This window comes from Chenopodium quinoa, unplaced genomic scaffold (genome assembly GCF_001683475.1).
Source record: "Chenopodium quinoa cultivar QQ74 unplaced genomic scaffold, ASM168347v1, whole genome shotgun sequence".
NCBI lineage: Eukaryota > Viridiplantae > Streptophyta > Magnoliopsida > Caryophyllales > Amaranthaceae > Chenopodium > Chenopodium quinoa.
This window is the reverse complement of record NW_018744813.1, coordinates 2,839,676-2,861,140: the sequence shown is the minus strand read 5'-3', so window position 1 is coordinate 2,861,140 and position 21,465 is coordinate 2,839,676. Positions and strand designations below refer to the sequence as shown.

General features: G+C 35.1%; 2 protein-coding genes across 2 annotated transcripts; both read left to right on the top strand.

Moving 5' to 3' along the window:
* The first annotated feature begins 6,386 nt into the window (after positions 1-6,386).
* Positions 6,387-8,097, top strand: LOC110704055. Its single transcript, XM_021881841.1, has 3 exons — positions 6,387-6,713; positions 7,161-7,818; positions 8,051-8,097. Exons 1-3 carry the CDS (start codon positions 6,387-6,389, stop codon positions 8,095-8,097), a joined length of 1,032 nt encoding a protein of 343 aa, XP_021737533.1.
* Positions 8,098-15,961: 7,864 nt separating this feature from the next.
* On the top strand, positions 15,962-21,068 carry LOC110704026 (uncharacterized protein At5g49945-like). Its single transcript, XM_021881819.1, has 3 exons — positions 15,962-17,354; positions 20,111-20,314; positions 20,396-21,068. The coding sequence occupies exons 1-3, from the start codon at positions 16,296-16,298 to the stop codon at positions 20,624-20,626; spliced, it is 1,494 nt and encodes a 497-aa protein (XP_021737511.1). The 5' UTR covers positions 15,962-16,295; the 3' UTR covers positions 20,627-21,068.
* Positions 21,069-21,465: the final 397 nt, after the last annotated feature.

The window sequence follows — 21,465 nt, the reverse complement described above, 5'->3', positions numbered from 1 at the left end:
TATCATCTACAAAATCCGACCACCCAACATCGAGATACATCTTCCATCCAACATCAGCCTCTTCATGCACCAAAGTGACAAACCATAAATCCTCACTACCTGAGAGTGAGGGATAGCTCAATGGTTAGAGCTTCCCTCCCGATTCCAAGAGATCTTGGTATCAATTCTCACCCCCGTCCTTGTGGCTCTGTAAACACCAAAAAAAGAATCCTCACTACCTTCTAATAACAACTCAACATTAAGAAAACCATCTTGTAGCACCTCTTCCAAGCCATCAACGATACGCTGTCATTTAGGAAGAATTACAAACCAGAGCTAATCCCAAAAAAATCAAATTACAAAACTACCACAACAGGGCAAAACAACAACCAGCATAAACTATTTACCATAGTGAATCAAATGCTGCACTTTAAGAATTTAATTGGACAACAAAAAAAAAAATGCTGCATTTAATCACCAGGTACCTCATATTTCTAAGCAGTCGACACTTTATGAAAACCACAAATTTTTATACAAACCACGATAAACAAAATAAAAAATTAGGGTTTTATTAGATACTGCAAATAAGAACCATTCAAGAGAAATCACGGTCCCCATTTTCAATGAAATGCATACTAGATTCATGCAAACAGAAAAAGGATTCACTTCATGCATCACATAATCATTAAACATACTCAGCAGTATGAATAATATAAAACTTGAACTCAACTCTGCTCCTACAATCAAACCTAGAGAAATAATATTTCTTATTCCTTATAGTCAGGATACTAGTAATTACCATTACATACACAAAACCCTATAAGTACATATAATATATAAAAAGTTAACAACTAAAAACAACAAAGACTATAGAAAACAAAACCAAAAATAGACATAATTCTAACAACGAGTTCACTTCGTCTCACCAGTTTTTCTTTTATTTCAGCTTCACACTTATCAGTAAACGTCGCCGTAGACATAGCCATATCAATTGATTCAAAACAGAATCCAACCGCCAGATACACGTTAATAGTTATGCAAGCTAATATCACTCGATTTTGATAAGAAAGTTATATACTCGTAAATAAATAGAAAGAGAGATAGAAAAGGATAGAAAGAGCCTTTAAACGTATAAAACATTTTAATTAAAACCTTTTCCCCTCCCCAGTAATTAATGTATGTCTCGATGCTTCTAAATGTAACGTCGGGCTCATAATTCAAAATCAATGCTAGATCAGATAATTTAATTCCAAAGTTCAACTTACATAAGCATCAATTATATTAGACAGTTTAGATAATAATATTTGTAATTACCATTCATACACGACATTTAACTATTAATATGTTGAATTATTACGCTCCATAAATGTAACATTATTTTACACTTTATCACTTCTCCCACATACTTCTTATACTTAAACGCTTCTCAAATACACGGAATTAACAGGAGCACCATTCACATAGCATGAAGTTGGGGGGGGGGGCGCATTGCGCACGCACCAACAACTAGTTCTATATTTACGAGTCTATATGTAATACCCCGTATTTTTATACGTATTTTATTTAAAATATGTATTTTATAAGGGTATTTAAATAATTTTAGTATTTTAATTATGATGTTTTAATTATTTATCCTATGTAAGTTTGGGAATATTTTTTACTAAAGGAAAGTTTGTTTAATTAATTATTTATAAAAGTTGGGGTTTTATTTTAGGAAATTATGATTTTAACAAGTTTTAGTAGGGAAGGGATTAGGAAAAACTAAAGGAGCAAAGTTTAGGGTAAAAAGGGTGATAGAGAAGGGGTATAAATATCCCTCTTATGAGGCAATTCAACTTTTCCCAGAGTAGAGAAAACCCAAGGTAAACTTCTCTCCCTTTTCTCCTTATTTTCTTCTTTCCTTTTCTTTTTCTTTCTCCTTCCCTTCCCCTTTTTGTTTTCGCACCACCACCACCGGCAACCACCACCACCGGTGGGCCATCGATCACTAGCCACCAGCCAGCAGCAGCGGCGACCACCAGCGCTGGCAGCAGCCGGTAGTGGTGGCGGCCTGCTGTCGGCAGTCGGAGCTTTCGAAAAAAAAAATTTAAAAATCAAATCTTTCTTACTCAAATTTAATCTAGGCTTTAATCTAATTGTAAATTATGAGTTTGGGGATTCAATTTTGAGATTTGATGATTATAATTATGTTAATTAATTTTCAGATTTGGTTTTTAATTAAAAATCCCCAATTTTTGAAACCCTAGGTTCTTGATTTATGAGTTATTGAAGGATTATGATGTATATTGGGGTAGACCTTAGTTTTAAGTGTTTTAAGGCTTAATTACAGCAAGTTTTAATTAAAATAAAGTGCTGGAATTTTATGTAGAACACTTAATATTATGTTTCTTGAAGAAATTTTAATTACCCATTAATTGGGACTTAACTATGGTGTTTTAAATATAATTTCAGCTTACTTTAATTAAATTATGAGGGGTTTTAAAATAGTATATATTGCTGAAAATTTGTTTAGAGTGGATTTTAATACTCTATTATGATTTTAATGTGTAGGAGACTTTGAAATAAGCAATTTCTACTAGTCGTGGCAATTTTAAATTCGTACTCAAGGTACGTACGCGTTAATAGCATAGTTTTGGTGATGTAGTATCATGCTAGACTTGATTCAATTAATCCTAAATAGTATCATGCTAAGATTTATGATTGGAAATTGTGGATTATCGATTTTGGTGATTAAATTAGAAAGTATGATTTATTTGAGATGGATTAATAGTTGGAAAATTAATGTTTAGCATGTTGTGTTTGAACCACACTTTTATTTATGGCATGTTAGAATGCATGATTAATTAAACTACATGTTTAATTATGTTAGAAATATTGAAAAGGAATTTTATTATGGTTCAAATAATTTTTATTGATGCTTTAAGAATGAGGAAGGAGCTATATAAGTGTCTATGTACACAAGGAATAAATTGTATGTTGGTGCCTTTGTGCACTTAAGGTGTTTTTAACACCGAGAGATAGGATTTTTGGCGCTTTATGCGTTTAAGGTGTTTTTGACACTGAGGTAGAATTAAAAAGGGTTCAACATTAAATAATATGTGGTCATAAATTATTCAAGAATTAAATTGGTATTCTTGGTTGATTGAAGAAATATTGTTGATTGATTTAGTATGCTTTGAGAGTCATCACCAAGTCCAATAACATGTAAATAACGTAAAGTGAAAGAGATTACGCACCAAAACTCTTGGAACGTATATACCTTGAGTATGAACAATGGGGGGAGTTATGGGGTTTATATTTAACCATAACTTCTAATGGAGTATAGGACGCTGTACATTCCTTTTTATTTATTATTCTGCGTAGGAATTTCGCCACCTTTGAGTGGTTTTGTCGCTGGCACAGTTAGCTCCCGTGTCAGTTAACCTTAATTTATTTTGGGGAGGATAGTGGGAAACCCGTTCGATGCGTAATCAATGCTAAATGAATTATTTAGTGTCTAGTTAATGTGTCTTGTTGATTGTTGTGTGTGCTTGTAAACAGGTGCAATAAGGTAGGTGTGTTGATAGGTGAAAGCATGTTAGTGTGTTTAATTACACTTATGTACTCAGCTTTCCTGATTGTGTGTGTTTGTGTGTTTGGCCATGTCTTTATCTTGGCCCTATGATGACCCATTTTTAATGGAGAGTAGTGGAGACAAGTACAGATAAACTTTTCAGGTATTGAAGCATATTCATGATGGGGCATGAGAGAAGAGTGAATCTTGCTAGCTTCCATTAGTTTACGATGTGTTTTATGCTTTATTTATTTATGACATATTTTATGTGGACTAAACACAAAGGTTTGGTTTTGGAACGGTTTTGAACAAGGGCCTTTAATGGTTCCAAGTTGTAGTTTTATTTTATTTGACGTTGTTTGTTTGGTTTTAAACTTTACTTTCGTTTAGTTGACTTTTGAGTTGACTTGTTTAAACGTTTTTTAATTTTAAGTCTTCCGCTGTGTATCTTTGATAATTTCCTTAGCCGTTTTCACGGTGACGGTAATGTCTTAGATATTCCTAAATCGTATTTTAAAAAAAGTAAATTGGGTATTTAAAAGAAAGGAATTTCTAGGGTGTTACAAAGTGGTATCTGGGAGCTTAGGTTGAGATTTTAAATTACCACTAACCCGAAAACGTTTTTGTTACTATGATTTAAACTTGGCCAAGTGTTAATTATATTATGCAATGTTAATTGTTCCGATTTTATTTAATTTTTTTTTAAGGGGCCGAATTTTTTTTTTATTCATTTATTTTATTTTGGTCCGATTTTTTTTATGGGGGACACTCGATTTTTTTTTTGAGTGTCGGAATTTATTTTTTTAGTAGAGCCGAAATTTTGGCCCTCTTCCCATTAATTTCGAATTTTTTTTTTAGAAAGGTAAAAATATTTTTTTTTAAAGTTTTGCAGGGAGCAAGGATTAAGGTAAGAATTATGTGTTAAAAGGTTTTATTAACATGTTGGTGAGCTTGGTAGGAAAAGAAAAGGGCGTATAGGCTAGAATTTAATTTATTCTCTGTGTGCATAATTTTATTTTGAGTGTTCAAGCATGTTGTTTGACTAGATGTTTGTTGATGAAAGCATGCAATATGTGTATTATTCTATGTGATCCTTCGAAATTGTATGATTGAACACCAAACTTAATTTCCTACAAGACTGTATAATTTGTTTTATTTCTTTTTGGGAAGGGAATTCTTTTCTAAGCTTTTTCTCTACAGGATGCCAATCTTTCCTAGCAAATTTATACAAATGGGATCTCTTGTGAAGAAACATAATGAACACCCCTACGACTTTGTAGAAAAGATCAGATACTTTTGTTCCTACATGAGCAATGTCTTACGAGACAGAGTTTATGACACCCCTGATCGTATTTCGGCTATGATTGTCCATTGTCTTCCAGAGGAGCCCCCTTACATTGCTGTCAAACAGAGATTTTCTGATTTTTACCTTCCAGGAGACATTCCAAATTACCATAGATACAAAGACTATTATGGCCAGTGGTATCCAGACTATATTTTCTTAACTAAATATCTCGTAAGAGTGAAGAAATCTCATTGTCAGCACTTAAATCTTCCCTACCCTGACCACTACTACGGTAATCCAGTAGGGAAGAATCCTCCTCCTAATCAACAACCAGGAAATTCTTCTTCTTCGTCAGGGGGTAGTCAGGCAGAAAATGGAGAACAACAAGAGGGAGATAGTTCACTTATGGAGATTTCTAATCCTAATCCACCTCCAACTCCAATAATAATAGACATTTCATCGGATGAGGAGGAATAAGGGGAGTTTGTACAAGTAGAACCTGAACCTGAGTCACCTGAACCTATGGAGGAGTCAAATGATTCTGATTTTGATCTTTCAAGCTACAAACAATCCACTAACAAAAGGGACAACATTCGAAAGGATTAGATTTTTTAACTTTCCTCGTCATGAATTCACAGTCTTTATTTTAGTTATTATTATTTTAGTTTTAAATTAATAAGTGGCATGACCACACAAGTCTCTAGAAAACAATTTTTATTTTAGTAATTTCAGTCTATTTTAATTAATAAGACCTTATTTATTTCCTTGTCAAAATTTTTTTTTTAATAAATAAATTCATTTATTTTCCAAATCTCCCATTTCACATCACTATTTCAATAACCAAAATTCCAAGCAACTTAATTCCAATAAATATTTCTAAGCTATGGGCATCTATGGGAATTTTTTTTTATTATTATCTATGTGATGCTTTATTAAATGTATGGTTGGTTAGCAATCAATAACTAATTGACAAAGCTACGAATTTAGGGAATTCTTAGCTTTCGCTATCCCAAATTGTTAGCTTCAAATTTTACTATGAATGTTTAAAGAGTGCTAAGTAATAGATGAGTGTATGTCTTGAGAACTAAACATAGCCATTTCTAATATAGACCCTTGTCCTCAATTCAGGAGAAGCAAAATGGCTGGGGGAAGAGGTTCTGGTAATGGTGAAAATGATTTGAATGAAGTAGTGAGGAAATTGGCAGCAGTTGCCCAACAATTGGCAAAAAACTCAACTGGTAATGGGGATGCTCAGGGGGAGCTCTTTAAGAAGGTGGCACAAAGTAAGCCACCAACATATCAAGGCGAGCCTGACCCTACCATATTGGGAAACTGGTTGAGGGAATTTGAGAAACTATATTTGGAGCTGTGGGATGCCCTGAGAACTCAAAAGTGAATTGTGATACTTACTATCTGATGGGTGAAGCTGACCTTTGGTGGCAACAAAATGAGACTACCATTAGAGCGCTACCTGGGTTCAATTGGACTAAATTCCAAGAGAAAGTGAGAGACAAGTTTTATCCTAGCTTTTTGCAGAAGTAAAAAGCTGAGGAATTCTCAAACCTTAAGATGGAAAGGATGTTAGTTACGGAATACTACACCAAGTTTATTGAGTTGTCCCGTTTTGCTAAAGAGTATGTCGCTACGGAGAAAGAAAAAGCTACGAAGTTGGAGAGTGGTTTAACTACTGATTTGCAGTTAAAGCTGTGCGGGCAAGTATTTGAGACCCTGGATGAAGTATATGGAAGGGCCGCACACCTTTATGCATTGGAGGAGAAGAAGAAGAAGGAGTTAGCTGAAATAGAAGGAAGAGAGAAGAGGAAAGAAGTGGGGCAGGTTTCTGGAAGCAGAAGTACCACCATAACAATAAATTTCACAACAATAATAACTTCCAGGGTAATAACCGTCAAGGAAATCGTAACAACAACGGAGGGGCTAGAAACAATAACCAGGGGAATAACAAGAATGGGAGGATTTATTTTTGCAAGAGGTGTAGGAATAACCACCCTGGAAAGGATTACGAGGGAAATTTGGTCGCTTGTCGTGTTTGTAATAAACTTGGGCATAGGGAGTATGAGTGTTTCTCCAAGAATAGCAACGGGAACAGGCAAAACAACAATAATTCAGGAGGAAACTAGAGAAATTTCCAGGGGAACAACAACAATTTTACTAGGAACAAGGGAGTGCAACAAAATGGGGCAAAGAACAGTAACACCACCAGTGTGAATAGCCAACAGAAGGGTGGAACTGCAGGGAAACTGAATGTTCTAAGTAGGCATGAGGCGGATGCCACGAAAGATGTTATCACTAATACTTTTTCTATTAACTCTATTCCTGTTAAAGTATTGTTTGATTTCTGGTGCAACTTTTTCTTTTGTTTCCAAGGGTATTGTTTCAAAACTTAAAGACTGTTTAAAGACAGTAGAAGTAGTAGATTTACCCATAACCATTCCGACAGGTGGGGTAGGGAAATATACCAAAACCTTTAGAAATGTGCCTTTAGAAATAGAAGGAAAGATATTCCCGTCTGACCTTATTGAGTTTGGGTTGAGTGACTTTGATCTTATTCTGGGAATGGGCTGGTTGAGTAAGTATAATGCTGAGATTAGTTGTAGATCACAGAAAGTGAAGATGGTCACAAGCGGAAATGAATCAGTGACTTACCAGATGAATGGTAAAACCAAGTGCCCAAGGGTAATATCAGTGCTAAAATTAGCAAAATACATGAAGAAGGGACATCCAGTATATTTCTGTAGTGTTAGGAATATGAACCATGAACAAGTGACAAATCCAGAAAATATAGAAGTAGTCAATGAATTCCTGGATGTATTTCCAGAGGAGATTACTGGAATGCCACCTAAGAGGGCAATCGACTTTACCATAGATTTAGTTCCCGGAACAGCCCCAATATCCAAGGCACCATATCGAATGGCACCTGCAGAAATAAGTGAATTAAAGGAGCAATTGCAAGATTTATTGGAAAAGGGATACATTAGACCAAGTGCTTCTCCTTGGGGAATGATCCGTGCCATTTATGGCACCTTTAGGCTATGTTTTCTTTATATTTCTATGCTCCTTTGCAGTCGTTTATGTCATGTTTTTAGAGAATAATGCTCGATTCGCGTGTTTTTGTGTTAGTTTGGAGAAATGCATGCTTTTAATGGCTTTCTTATCATTTTATTCATTTCTCGGCTATTTCTCTTGCTTCTTCGTTTCTTTGTCTTGTTTTGTAGGTACGTCGTGGGCTATATGCATGGGAATTGAAAATAGCACCCACTAGGATAAATATGCACTTTTCGGAATTGAATTTGAGTTTGAAACAAAGTAAAACGAAGGATTGCAAAGTATCAAATAGGACCTTTGTTCATTGTTTTAGCATATCTCAAGTTCTACAGATCGGATTAGGGTGATTCAAGTTGGGGTTGGAAACTAGACTTGAAGAGATTTCCAATGATAGGTCGCACGCCTTCATACAATTCTTAGATCGGAAGTTACAGCCTTTTGAAGTTGGCCCTGGAAAACCACCGCGGGCGCGGGGTTGCTGCAGCTCCAAAACTGCCATATTTGGACAGTAAGCACCCGCGGTTGTCCCAAGGGCTCCCCGAGGGCGCGGGCTTAGGCCGCGGGCGCGGCTATTAGGGTGTCCGTTCCCCTCCGCGGGCGCGGGTTTCTGGGTCTTTTACGATGTTAAGCTTCTTTTCTCCTTTTGTTTATATAGTTTTTGGTTTTCCTTTATTCTTTATTGATGTAATTCTTTAGTTTTAGAATAGTTTTCTCTATCTTAGGTTGAGAACTTCTCTCTCTAGATTAGGCTAGATTAGGCTAGATTAGGAGTAGTTTTAGAGAGAGAAAGTGAGGAATTTCAATGGTGATTGAGAGATTGAAGATGCAAGTGTGACAATTTTGTTGGAGATCTCCTTAATTATCAATGAGCATTTCTAAACTCTATCTCATTCAATTTCTTTGTTTAATTTGATGTTTGTTTGGTTTAATTTTGATGCTTGATGCTTGATTAGTGTAATTGTTCTTGGTATTTTGTTGATTCTTGATTTCCATAGTTGTTAGTTGATAGATGATGATTCTTGAATAGTTGTTTGGCTAGGAATTGGGTGAAACTTGTATGATTGATTAATTGTGATTAATTTGGGAATTGTGTTGATTGATTGTTGAGATTAAAGTGATTAGTGAAGGTTTGCATGTGTGTAATTCAATTTGGCCTTGAGAATTATGCTAGATTGCATTGTAATTGCTAATGACATGAACAATTGATTTAGGAATTGCAATTATCAATTGGTTTTGATTGTGATTCTCTTAGTTTTTTATTCATAGTGGACCCTAGCTTAACAATTAGGAGATAGCTCTTTGATTCCTATTGATTGCTCTTATCATTTAGTCCTCACAACCTTTTATTGGCATGCTCTTCCCAAGTTGTTGCAATTGACATGATTACTTATTGATCCCCGTTCCTAGTGTTTTATTTCCTTGGTTACTTGTTTTGTTAGTTGTTAGTATTCTCTCTTACCTTCGTCTTCGACCTAGCTTAGGCGCATAATTGAAAGTGCTTGAACATTACCGTTCCTTTGGGTTCGACCCTTGACTTGCCTCTATACTCGTATTTAGGTTTGTTAAGTGTTTATAAATTTAGTTTGACCGAGGGAAGATTAGATAACGACCTAGTTTTCCCCTCGTCAGGGAGCGCCAAATCTATTCGTGAAAAAGAAGGATGAAAGTATGAGGTTGTGCATTGACTACAGGGAACTAAATAAAGTAACCATAAAGAATAAGTATCCTTCACAAAGAATTGATGATTTGTTTGACCAACTAAAGGGTGCCACAGTGTTTTCAAAGATCGACTTGAGATTTGGGTATCACCAATTGAGGATTGCTGACGAAGACATTCCTAAAACCGCATTTAGGACAAGGTATGGACACTACGAGTTTACAGTTATGCCTTTTGGATTGACAAATGCTCCAGCAATCTTTATGGATTTCATGAATAGGGTATTTCATCAATTTATGGATAAGTTTGTAGTAGTGTTCATAGATGATATATTGGTTTACTCAAAGAGCAAGGAAGAGCACGCAGAACACCTAAGGGCAATTTTGCAAACACTAAGAGAAAAACCACTTCTATGCAAAATTCTCTAAGTGTGAGTTTTGGTTGGAAAAGGTAGCCTTTTTGGGACATTTCGTGTCCAAGGACGGAGTAGAGGTAGACCCAGCCAAAATAGAAGCTGTTAAGAGTTGGCCTACACCCAAGACAGTATCTAATGTGCGAAGTTTCTTAGGTTTAGCAGGGTATTATAGGCGTTTTGTCAAGGATTTTTCCAAGATTGCCAAACCTATGACCACCTTGATGAAGAAGGACAAGATGTTTGAGTGGGATGATAAGTGTGAAGAGGCGTTCCAACTCTTGAAACACAAACTAATTACAGCACCAGTGCTTACACTTCCGGATGATAGTGAACTGTATGATGTGTATAGCGATGCATCAAAGAATGGTTTAGGGTGCGTGCTTATGCAAAATGGGAAGGTGATTGCATATGCATCGAGGCAGTTAAAGACCCACGAAGTAAACTATCCAACCCATGATTTGGAATTAGCTGCAATCATTTTTGCACTAAAAATTTGGCGCCATTATTTGTATGGAGTGAAATGTAGAATTTACACAGATCATAAAAGCTTAAAGTACATTTTCACCCAAAAGGACTTGAACTCTAGTCAAAGGAGATGGTTAGAGTATACGACAGATTATGATTTAGACATACAATACCACGAAGGGAAAGCGAATGTGGTTGCGGATGCTCTAAGTCGTAAAACTAGTCATGGAATAAACTCGTTAGTAGTAGCTAATGAATTATGTAGGGAAATTATGAAATTGAATCTAGAGGTTGTAGAATGGGGAGTACCAGCGGGTATTCTTGTGAGTCTGAGCATCCAACCAAAAATATTCGACGAGATTCGAGCCAACCAAGAGGGAGATGTAAAGTTGGATAGGATTCGCGAGAAAATTAAGCAGGGAAAGACTACAGACTTCAAGATTCACGAAGATGGGAGTTAGAGGTACAAAGATCGATGGTGCGTACCACAGAAATGTGAGGGAGTGAAGAGAAAGTTGATGGAAGAAGGCCACAATACACCTTACTCTGTATACCCGGGAGGAGACAAGCTATATAAGGATTTGAAGAAGATGTTTTGGTGGCCTAGAATGAAAAATGAGGTTGCTGAGTTTGTGGCAAAGTGTTTAACATGTCAAAAGGTGAAGATAGAGCACAAAAGGCCTCAAGGGACGGTGCAGTCATGAGAAATTCCAGGATGGAAGTGGAATTGCATTTCAATGGATTTTGTGACTTGCCTTCCTAAGTCAAAGAGTGGAAATGATACCATTTGGGTAGTGGTGGATAGACTTACGAAATCAGTAGTGTTTATACCAATGAAAGAAACTTGGAAAATGGAGAAAGTTGCAAAAGCTTACATCAAACATGTTGTGAGGTTACATGGGGTTCCAAAGGATATTGTATATGATAGAGATTCCAGGTTTATCTCAAAATTCTGGAAAAGTGTACAAGAAAATGTTAGTACAACACTTAAGATGAGTACGACATTTCACCCTGCCAGAGATGGGCAAACTGAGAGAACCATTCAAACCTTGGAACACATGTTGAGATCTTGTGTAATAGACTTCCAGGGAGGATGGGAAGATAGCTTGGATTTAATTGAATTTTCCTACAATAATAGTTACCATGCGAGCATAGGAATGGCACCATTTGAGGCTTTGTATGGGAGGAAATGTCGTAGTCCAATTTGTTGGAACAAAATTAGTGAAACTATGATCCTAGGGCCTCAAATGATTGAAGATACAGTTAAGCAAGTAAGGGAAATTCAAGCTAAAATTCAAGTAGCTCAAGATCGCCAAAAGAGTTATGCAGACTTAAAGCAAAGGGAAGAAGAGTTCGAAATTGGTGATAAAGTGTTGTTAAAGGTGTCACCAATGAAAGGAGTGATGAGATTTGGAAAGAAAGGAAAGCTCAGTCCAAAATACATTGGTTCATATGAAATACTACAAAGAATAGGCAAAGTAGCTTATAGGTTAGCCTTACCTATGGAGCTTAGTAAAGTACATGATGTATTTCATGTGTCCCAATTGAGAAGGTACATTCCTGATAAATCCCATGTGCTACAACCCGAATCCATTGAGTTAGATCAAAGCTTAACTTATGAGGAGAGACCTGTCAAGATTCTTGACAGTAAAGTGCGTAGTACACGCAATAAGAACGTTAACATTGTGAAAGTACTTTGGTCTAACCAAGAATATGAGGAAGCCACTTGGGAGGCAGAAGATGAAATGAAAAAGAAATACCCGGAGCTGTTTCAGGTATGTTGAGTTATTACGAGGGCGTAACTCGTTTTCATTAAGGGGGGTAGAATGCGATAGAATTTCGCGCTTTTTACCTATATTTTACATATTTTTGGTGCTTTTTGCACAAATTCTATTAAGTATTTTGAGTATTAGTGCTCTCAAAGAGACACAAAGGAGTAAAGGAATAACAAAAAGTACAACAATACTATACATAAAGAGGAAAAGTTTTGAATTTCGTTCGAAACTTTTTTTTTAAGGGGGGTAGATTGTAATACCCCGTATTTTTATACATATTTTATTTAAAATATGTATTTTATAAGGGTATTTAAATAATTTTAGTATTTTAATTATGATGTTTTAATTATTTATCCTATGTAAGTTTGGGAATATTTTTTACTAAAGGAAAGTTTAATTAATTAATTATTTTATAAAAGTTGGGGTTTTATTTTAGGAAATTATGATTTTAACAAGTTTAGTAGGGAAGGGATTAGGAAAAACTAAAGGAGGAAAGTTTAGAGTAAAAAGGGTGATAGAGAAGGGGTATAAATAACCCTCTTATGAGGAAATTCAACTTTGCCCAGAGTGGAGAAAACCCAAGGTAAACTTCTCTCCCTTTTCTCCTTATTTTCTTCTTTCCTTTTCTTTTTCTTTCTCCTTCCCTTCCCCTTTTTGTTTTCGCACCACCACCACCGGCAACCACCACCACCGGTGGGCTGCCGACCACCAGCCACGAGCCGGCAACAGCGGCGACCACCAGCGCTGGCAGCAGCCGGCAGTGGCGGCGGCCTGCTGTCGGCAGTCGGAGCTTTCGAAAAAAAAATTTAAAATCAAATCTTTCTTACTCAAATTTAATCTAGGCTTTAATCTAATTGTAAATTATAAGTTTGGGGATTTAATTTTGATGTTTGATGATTATAATTATGTTAATTAATTTTCAGATTTGGTTTTTAATTAAAAAGCCCCAATTTTTGAAACCCTAGGTTCTTGATTTATGAGTTATTGAAGGATTATGATGTATATTGGGGTAGACCTTTGTTTTAAGTGTTTTAAGGCTTAATTACAGCAAGTTTTAATTAAAATAAAGTGCTAGAATTTTATGTAGAACACTTAATATTATGTTTCTTGAAGAAATTTTAATTACCCATTAATTGGGACTTAACTATGGTGTTTTAAATATAATTTCAGCTTACTTTAATTAAATTATGAGGGGTTTTAAAATAGTATATATTGCTGAAAATTTGTTTAGAGTGGATTTTAATACTCTATTATGATTTTAATGTGTAGGAGACTTTGAAGTAAGCAATTTCTACTAGTCGTGGCAATTTTAAAATCGTACTCAAGGTACGTACGCGTACATAGCATAGTTTTAGTGATGTGGTATTATGCTAGACTTGATTCAATTAATCCTAAATAGTATCATGCTAAGGTTTATGATTGGAAATTGTGGATTATTGATTTTGGTGATTAAATTAGAAAGTATGATTTATTTGAGATGGATTAATAGTTGGAAAATTAATGTTTGGCATGTTGTGTTTGAACCACACTTTTATTTATGGCATGTTAGAATGCATGATTAATTAAACTACATGTTTAATTATGTTAGGAATATTGAAAAGGAATTTTATTATGGTTCAAATAATTTTTATTGATGCTTTAAGCATGAGGAAGGAGCTATATAAGTGTCTATGTACACAAGGAATAAATTGTATGTTGGTGCCTTTGTGCACTTAAGGTGTTTTTAACACTAAGGGATAGGATTTTTGGCGCTTTATGCGTTTAAGGTGTCTTTGACACTGAGGTAGAATTAAAAAGGGTTCAACATTAAATAATATGTGGTCACAAATTATTCAAGAATTAAATTGGTATGCTTGGTTGATTGAATAAATATTGTTGATTGATTTAGTATGCTTTGAGAGTCATCACCAAGTCCAATAACATGTAAATAACGTAAAGTGAAAGAGATTATGCACCAAAACTCTTGGAACGTATATACCTTGAGTATGAACAATGGGGGGGAGTTATGGGGTTTTATATTTAACCATAACTTCTAATGGAGTACAAGACGCTGTACATTCCTTTTTATTTATTATTATGCGCAGGAATTCCGCCACCTTTGAGTGATTTTGTCGCTGGCACGGTTAGCTCCCGTGTCAGTTAACCTCAATTTATTTGGGGGAGGATAGTGGGAAACCCGTTTGATGCGTAATCAACGCTAAATGAATTATTTAGTGTCTAGTTAATGTGTCTTGTTGATTGTTGTGTGTGCTTGTAAACAGGTGCAATAAGGTAGGTGTTTCGATAGGTGAAAGCATGTTAGTGTGTTTAATTACGCTTATGTACTCAGCTTTGCTGATTGTGTGTGTTTGTGTGTTTGACCATGTCTTTATCTTGGCCCTATGATGACCCATTTTTAATGGAGACTAGTGGAGACAAGTAGAGATAAACTTTTCAGGAATTGAAGCATATTCATGATGGGGCATGAGAGAAGAGTGAATCTTGCTAGCTTCCATTAGTTTACGATGTGTTTTATGCTTTATTTATTTATGACATATTTTATGTGGACTAACACAAAGGTTTGGTTTTGGAACGGTTGTGAATAAGGGTCTTTAATGGTTCCAAGTTGTAGTTTGATTTTATTTGACTTTGTTTGTTTGGTTTTAAACTTTACTTTCGTTTGGTTGACTTGTTTAAACGGTTTTTAAGTCTTCCGCTGTGTATCTTTGATAATTGACTTAGCCGTTTTCACGGTGGCAGTAATGTCTTAGATATTCCTAAATCATATTTTAAAAAAAAGTAAAGTGGGTATTTAAAAGAAAGGAATTTCTAGGGTGTTACAATATAACTTTCTTATCAAAACCGAGCACCAAAAACATTAACATTTATAGGACTTTATAATTTTTGTCACTTTCTCACTAAAACTCAATTAACTCTACTAAAGTTTTGAACAATATTGCACGGTTATACAACATCTAATACATTTATTGTCTACTAGTTTGGTGCCCCGTGCGATGCCCGGGTATTTATTGAATTTAAGATAATTTTTATTTACATTATGTAGTAGGTACGTAATAAAAACTAATAATAATATTTTGAATAAAATTATAATTCAATTTAATATTGGTATTTTATCGAAAATAAAACTATAAACTAACAATTTTATCCTAAAATTCTATCCAAATAAAATTCTAAACTTACTTTTTTTAATCTTATGAAGTCTATTTTAATCTATCGAACGTGGCGCGACACTTGGCGGAAAGTTGGAACGCCAAGTGTCGCTGTCTCGTGACCTGACTAAAAGTTTAGTTTTATATATTAGTTATATGATATGATATGCAAATCTAATATATATATATAAAGGGGAGTTTTTTCTTGAGTTTTTAGAGAGCCACATAGGATCTAATTTTCTTAGAGTGCCAGTAGGATTATAAATTTTAGTAGTAACCAATTAAATAGGAGATTATTAAAATCTTTTATAATTAAATAATTCAAATGCCACGTAAGCAAAATTGGCGAATAAGATTTTCCAATTTAAATTAATTAAATATAAAATATTATCTTTTGATATTAGGAATTTTATCTAAATATATAACAAATTTTAGCACATAAATATATGTATAAAAAAAATTATTTTAAAAAATTCAAACAAATCGTGCATCGCACGGGCTTCATCTAGTTGTTATAATTAAAGACCATGCAAACACATTAAGGCCAATTATAAAAACTTTTTTTAAAGACTAGTTGCTAAAGGTTAGTGGGGGAACGCTGCGTTATGTCGGGGTGTGGGTATAAGACCTTGAGTTGAAAACATGATCTATATTTTTCCAAATAATAATTTTTACAATCAAGACTTTTTTTATTTAATTGTTTTTTGGTTTTTTTTTTTTGTGATCACAAGGCCAAGCAAAAACTGGAGGAAATACTGTGTAAAAAAAAAAAAGAGGACATATTTAGCATAATTGCATAAACAAGTGTTTTATTAGTCCAAAACAAGTTGATAAATCATAAAAGCCAGGCTGCATTTATTGTTGGCAACAAACAACAATAATCCTGTCAAAAAAAACAACCATAATCAATCATCACCTCCTCTTCATTCTCTCTTTCTCTTTGCTCAACCAAAGATGGCGAAACGATCGAAGACTTCTCAATACATCACACCAGTAACCTCTCTACTACCCCCTCGAAGCGGCGACGCACTCTGGTACACTCTCGCACTTCTCTCTCTTCTCTCTCTCCTCCTTCACCACCTCTCTCTCCCCACCTACGCCTCTCTTCCTCCCCAATTCGAAGGTTTTGGCGATGAACTAGATGAAGTCGATGACCCACTTGACTCGCATATTCATCTCACTGATCTCCCGCCTTCGCCGATTTTAACCCAATCCGATTCGCAGACGCACCACGGCCCTCCTCCCCCTTCAGATCCTAAAACCAAAGAATCTCATTCTTATCCCAAATCTGAGTACTGGGATGAAGACGAGTTTGAGGGTCTTCCTGTGGAATCCCATCAAGAATATCCTGAAATTACGGAGGGTGAGGGTGAGGGTGCTGCTGTTGAGGAGGAAAAAGAGGAGGATGAGTTTGTAGCGAAAACCCAATTCGTTGCTGATCCTAAGTCGTTGATTTCCGTTTACAGTATTGAAATTGCTTGTGTTAGCTTCTTGATTGTGTTTGGGATTAATTATTTTAGTGGGAAGAAGGAGAATGAGAATTTGGCGTTAGCTTGGGCTGCCAAATTTGCAACTAAGGATACCATTTTCGAGAAGAATTTCTCCCTGCTTGGGGTCGGCGAAGGGGAGGATTCGCCATTGTTGTTGAAAGAAGGTCAAAATGTGTTTAAGTTTTATGCCAGTGGTCGGCGTTATTGCCAAGGGTTGTTGGCTACTTTGGAGTTGAAGAGTAGACATGATTTAATATCCAGGGTTTACTATGCTGTTGTGCCTACCAAAGATGAAATTACTTTCGAGGTTTATATGAACGACGAAGCCATGGATCAGGTTGTTTTTGCGGTTGCTAGGAAGAAGGCGGCGAAAACTATGCTTAAGGAGTTGCCAGATCTTCAGAGATTTGCTTCTTTGATGCCAACACCAAGTAATAAAAAGTGGCTCTCTGAGGACTTGAGTGTTGTCTCTGAGTCTAAGGAGGTTGCTAGTGATTTAATCACTGAAGTTGTGATTGATCAGGTATAATTCTCTATTTTTGGGTTCTTATTCGTCGTTAATACATTATGGTTTTAACTTTGTCATGGGTTTTTTGTGATTGTATTATTGAGAAATTTGTGTTTATTTGTTACCTTGTTTGAAAATTAGCTAGACTTATATATGATGGCTTGATATGTATGATTGTTTGTGGGTGTTTTTTAAAGCTATGATCTTGATATAATGTTTATAATGTATTACTTTGATGGTTTGATGTGATAAGTTAGTAGATCTCATCAAGAATTGAAAAGGCTGATTTTATATAAAGTTGACTTTTTTCTATGGAGTCATGTTAGAATTGCAATAGTGTTTTATAAAGTGCTCTTTCCTTGGTGGAAAAAAAATTAAAATAGTATTTATATACAAGCCCCTAAATTTAGGGATTGTTCATTCTATTTTGAGCCATAATTTTCTTCTCCCTCCACCCCCCCACCCCCCAATATATATATATATATATATGTATATATATATATATATACTGGATTGTTTTTTTTCGGATTAGAGAAGATGAAATTGTATATGGGTTTTCTACAGAAGAGCAATGGGTAGAAGGAGGCAAGGTTTAGTTTTATTGCTAAAGATTTTCATTGCGTTGAATCCATTCTATATATTGGAAGAAGATGGGTATGCTAGTTAACTTCATCTGTTAATTTTTATGATATATTTCCGGGAAGGTTCTGGTAGCTTAAAGTGTTGTGAGTGTTATTGATTGTTCTGTACTCCAACCCTCATTGACCACAAGTGGGAGGAAGTCAATTTCAAGGCATTGGCTTGAAATTTCATGATTTAACTGATCATCATTCATAATTATACAATTGTAGAACAAGCATCTTTTATGATACTAATGCATCAAATCCTAGAAGATATAGAGAGTTTTATGTTCAATGGGATTGAAATAATAATAGTAATATTCAACTTAATAGATATGAAGAGTGGCCCATTATCTTAAGATTTCTCAAAATTGTATGTGGCTGGTAATTGTGAGATTTAGAATTTGAGAGAGTACTTGACAAAGATTGAATGTATAACCTTTGCTCCAAGTTTCATCAATTGTGTGGTTCTTTTCTAGGAAATCAATCATCAACAGGAACATAAACCTCATGTCTTTTATTGCAAACTTCTTGGTTGCTTAAGCAACATTATTGAAAAAAAAAATGGTTATTGAGGAAGTTGGGTTATAGATCACTGTTCTCTTTTCTTCTTGAGTTACATATTACAGTGATGGCAATTACTTGTATACGTTTTCTTTCCTCAAACAATCTTAATACTCGTTTTAACTTTACGCATCAATTTTATAGACATAATAATGTCGTAATGTGTGTTGATTTATTCCTGGTACTGATGTTGAGCTAACCTAAATTAACGGTCAAATATAGTCATGCGGATTCTTATTAGATCTGTATCAATTCATCTTTCACAATGTCAAATTTTATACCCTCTCTGTTTCAATCTTTTTTTGTTGCTTTTTGCACAATTTCCAATGTTATATTATGATTAAACAATTTCAAACTGCATTGTACAAGAAAAATCTAAGTATTACATAGTATTACATATTTGGAAACCAAGAATTGTTTCGAAGTATTAGATTCCATCAGCATTGAAATCATTAAAGATTCCCCATAGGACAATTAAGTAGAAACAGAGGTAGTAGTTTTTCTTAATAGATAATTAAAGATTTTAGTTGTCTCAGATTTGCATCAATAATTGTAAAACTCTACATGATGCAATAGTAATGGTGGAAGTACAAGTTTGTGCTCAATCTTTCTCCTATCTATCTAGTTGCCACCATTATTTGCCCTTTTTATTATTTCATATGTTGCATCTTCTTTTCTTTTCCTTTTTTTTTTAACAAAAGATTTTTTTTTTTTTTGAATTATTTCTAAAATAAGTAATATTTTTTTTGTTCTCTCCCCCCCTCCCCTTCCCCTGTTTTCTATCTATTCTCTTTAATTTAAAGCTGTGTGAAATGTCATAACTTGTCTTCTGTGTCAAATGATTAATCAATTCAACTATGGGTATTTCGTTAATTTTGCTTGGTATTTTCTAAAAACTTTGTGGTGAAATAATTCACTAGGGGATAGTCAAGTAGAAGAGTTACTACACGCCCTACCCTCCTCATTTCCAATATAGGGAAATTAAGAGTTTAAAAGAAATTTCTGACAGTTTTATTAATGGTGCAATTTGTGAATATTTGAGATGGAAATTTCTGCTTGTTAGGGAAGATGAGCTATGATATATGTGATTGAAAATTTCATGTTGTTATGTGTTGAAATTATGTTCATTGTGTCACTGGCTCTATTTCTCTCTTTCGGTTTCTGCCCATCATTATACCTCACATCTGTTGTAGTATCACTTATAGAGTAATATCACATTTTTCTGCTGTAGAGTTATTGATAAGTTTATTATTATAAGAGCAAATATGTGTAAATTGTGAAGCAAATTTTCCTTTTTGAGTTGCTTTAGCAATCTGTGTAACAATTTGGCAGTGAAAGGGACTAGAGTGAGCTTACTTTGAAAATTTCTCAGGCCTCTTCCCTCTCTCTTCCAATCTTGGGTTCTTTTATCTTTTCAGATTTTGGAATTGGGAATCAATTGCTGAATTGTGCTCATGTTTTTATATTTATTTTGTACTCTACCATCCATGTTTTTTGTGCTGTGATAGTCTCTCCTCTGCAATCTGCATGCACGTTTGTAGCTTTTTTTACACGAGAATTCTAAATAAAATGTATTCTTCTTTGAAGGTCTTGGGAGAGAAGGCTTTTGAAAAGCTTGGGAAGTACTTTATCTCTATGCATTTCTCAGACCAACATTCTGGGGTCCATAAAAAGAAGTTAATGTTCAAATTTGCTCTTCCCAATCATAAGAACATGGCTGACATGACTAGGCTTGTGGCTCTAGTGCCATATTACATTGATTTAGTTGGACGATACAAACTGAGCTCACAGGTATTGGTTTTGCATATTATTGTTCATGTTTAAATCTGATTTCTCATTCATTATTAATGGGTATCTTTTCTGCAATTACAGGCACGTTCCAAAACTGATGCTGCCAGAGTCAAGGCTGCCCAAGAAGCATACAAAGAATTGCAGAATGCCAGGCAAGAGAATTTGCAAAGAAAGAAAGCCGATAGGAGAAAGATGATGGAGGAGGCTGAAGCAAAGCTTAGTGCTGAGGCCATTCGCAAGAAAGAAGCTAAAGAACGTACTCGTCAGATGAAAAAGGCTGGGCCAAAAATGAAAATGACCCGTGCACATTAAAGATTTGAAGCTCTATCTGGTCTGTTAATCCTATATGTCATGCTATCATATGTCACACATTGCTGCTTCTTTGTATACGCTTGCCTTCCGTTACTTGATCATTATCTGATAATTAATGTACTTGAGAATGTATGAGCAACAATTGGCATTACATATTTCATCTTTTTGATGTAGACAGGTTACACTCCCTAGTCATTTAGGGTGTATTTGGAACTAGAGCAATAGTTAAAACTGTAGCATTTTTTTGACCGAAGCAGCTATTTTATTATGTTATGATCCATATTCAAAGACGAGCATTAAAGCACAACTCCCTAGTCATTTAGGGTGTATTCGGTGCATAAGCATTGGCATGGTGGTTTTATGTCGAGTAATTTAGACGTTTGCAAACATTATGGCAAGACTATCAAACTTTAATAAACATCATCGCATATGGCGAGGTGAATTCCTTATTTTGTATTTAATGTGCTTTCTTGTTACTTGCCGGTAAGCCATTTCAAAATACTGGTATCTTTTGTAGCTCAAAATATTAAAGATTGAAGTGTGTAGTTGTGTTTGGACCAAGTTCTAACGGATACTTTGTATATGTAATTATGTATGCATGGACACATGCCTACTAGTAGGGGTGTAAAAAAAACCCGACCCGGTTGACCCGACCCGATGACCCGCAAAAATAAATCCGGGTAGTTTGAGAATTTTAGTCATCTTTTGAGGTCGGGTACCCGACCTGTTAAAAACATAAAAATTTAGGTCGGGGCATGGGCCGGCTTATAACTAAGTCGGGTACCCGATCAACCCGAAACCATTTTTTTTTTCTTCTAGGTTATCCTTCAATTTGAATA

What these genes read in the sequence shown, in the direction of transcription:
- LOC110704026 (XM_021881819.1), top strand. Translation starts at nt 16,296, where the DNA reads ATGGCGAAACGATCGAAGACTTCTCAATACATCACACCAGTAACCTCT. An exon ending in CTGAAGTTGTGATTGATCAG is followed by an intron (nt 17,355 to 20,110) that starts GTATAATTCTCT and finishes TCTTCTTTGAAG; the next exon opens with GTCTTGGGAGAGAAGGCTTT. An exon ending in GATACAAACTGAGCTCACAG is followed by an intron (nt 20,315 to 20,395) that starts GTATTGGTTTTG and finishes CTGCAATTACAG; the next exon opens with GCACGTTCCAAAACTGATGC.
- LOC110704055 (XM_021881841.1), top strand. Translation starts at nt 6,387, where the DNA reads ATGGAAAGGATGTTAGTTACGGAATACTACACCAAGTTTATTGAGTTG. An exon ending in CAACAATAATAACTTCCAGG is followed by an intron (nt 6,714 to 7,160) that starts GTAATAACCGTC and finishes TTCCTGTTAAAG; the next exon opens with TATTGTTTGATTTCTGGTGC. An exon ending in AAAGGGATACATTAGACCAA is followed by an intron (nt 7,819 to 8,050) that starts GTGCTTCTCCTT and finishes CTTGTTTTGTAG; the next exon opens with GTACGTCGTGGGCTATATGC.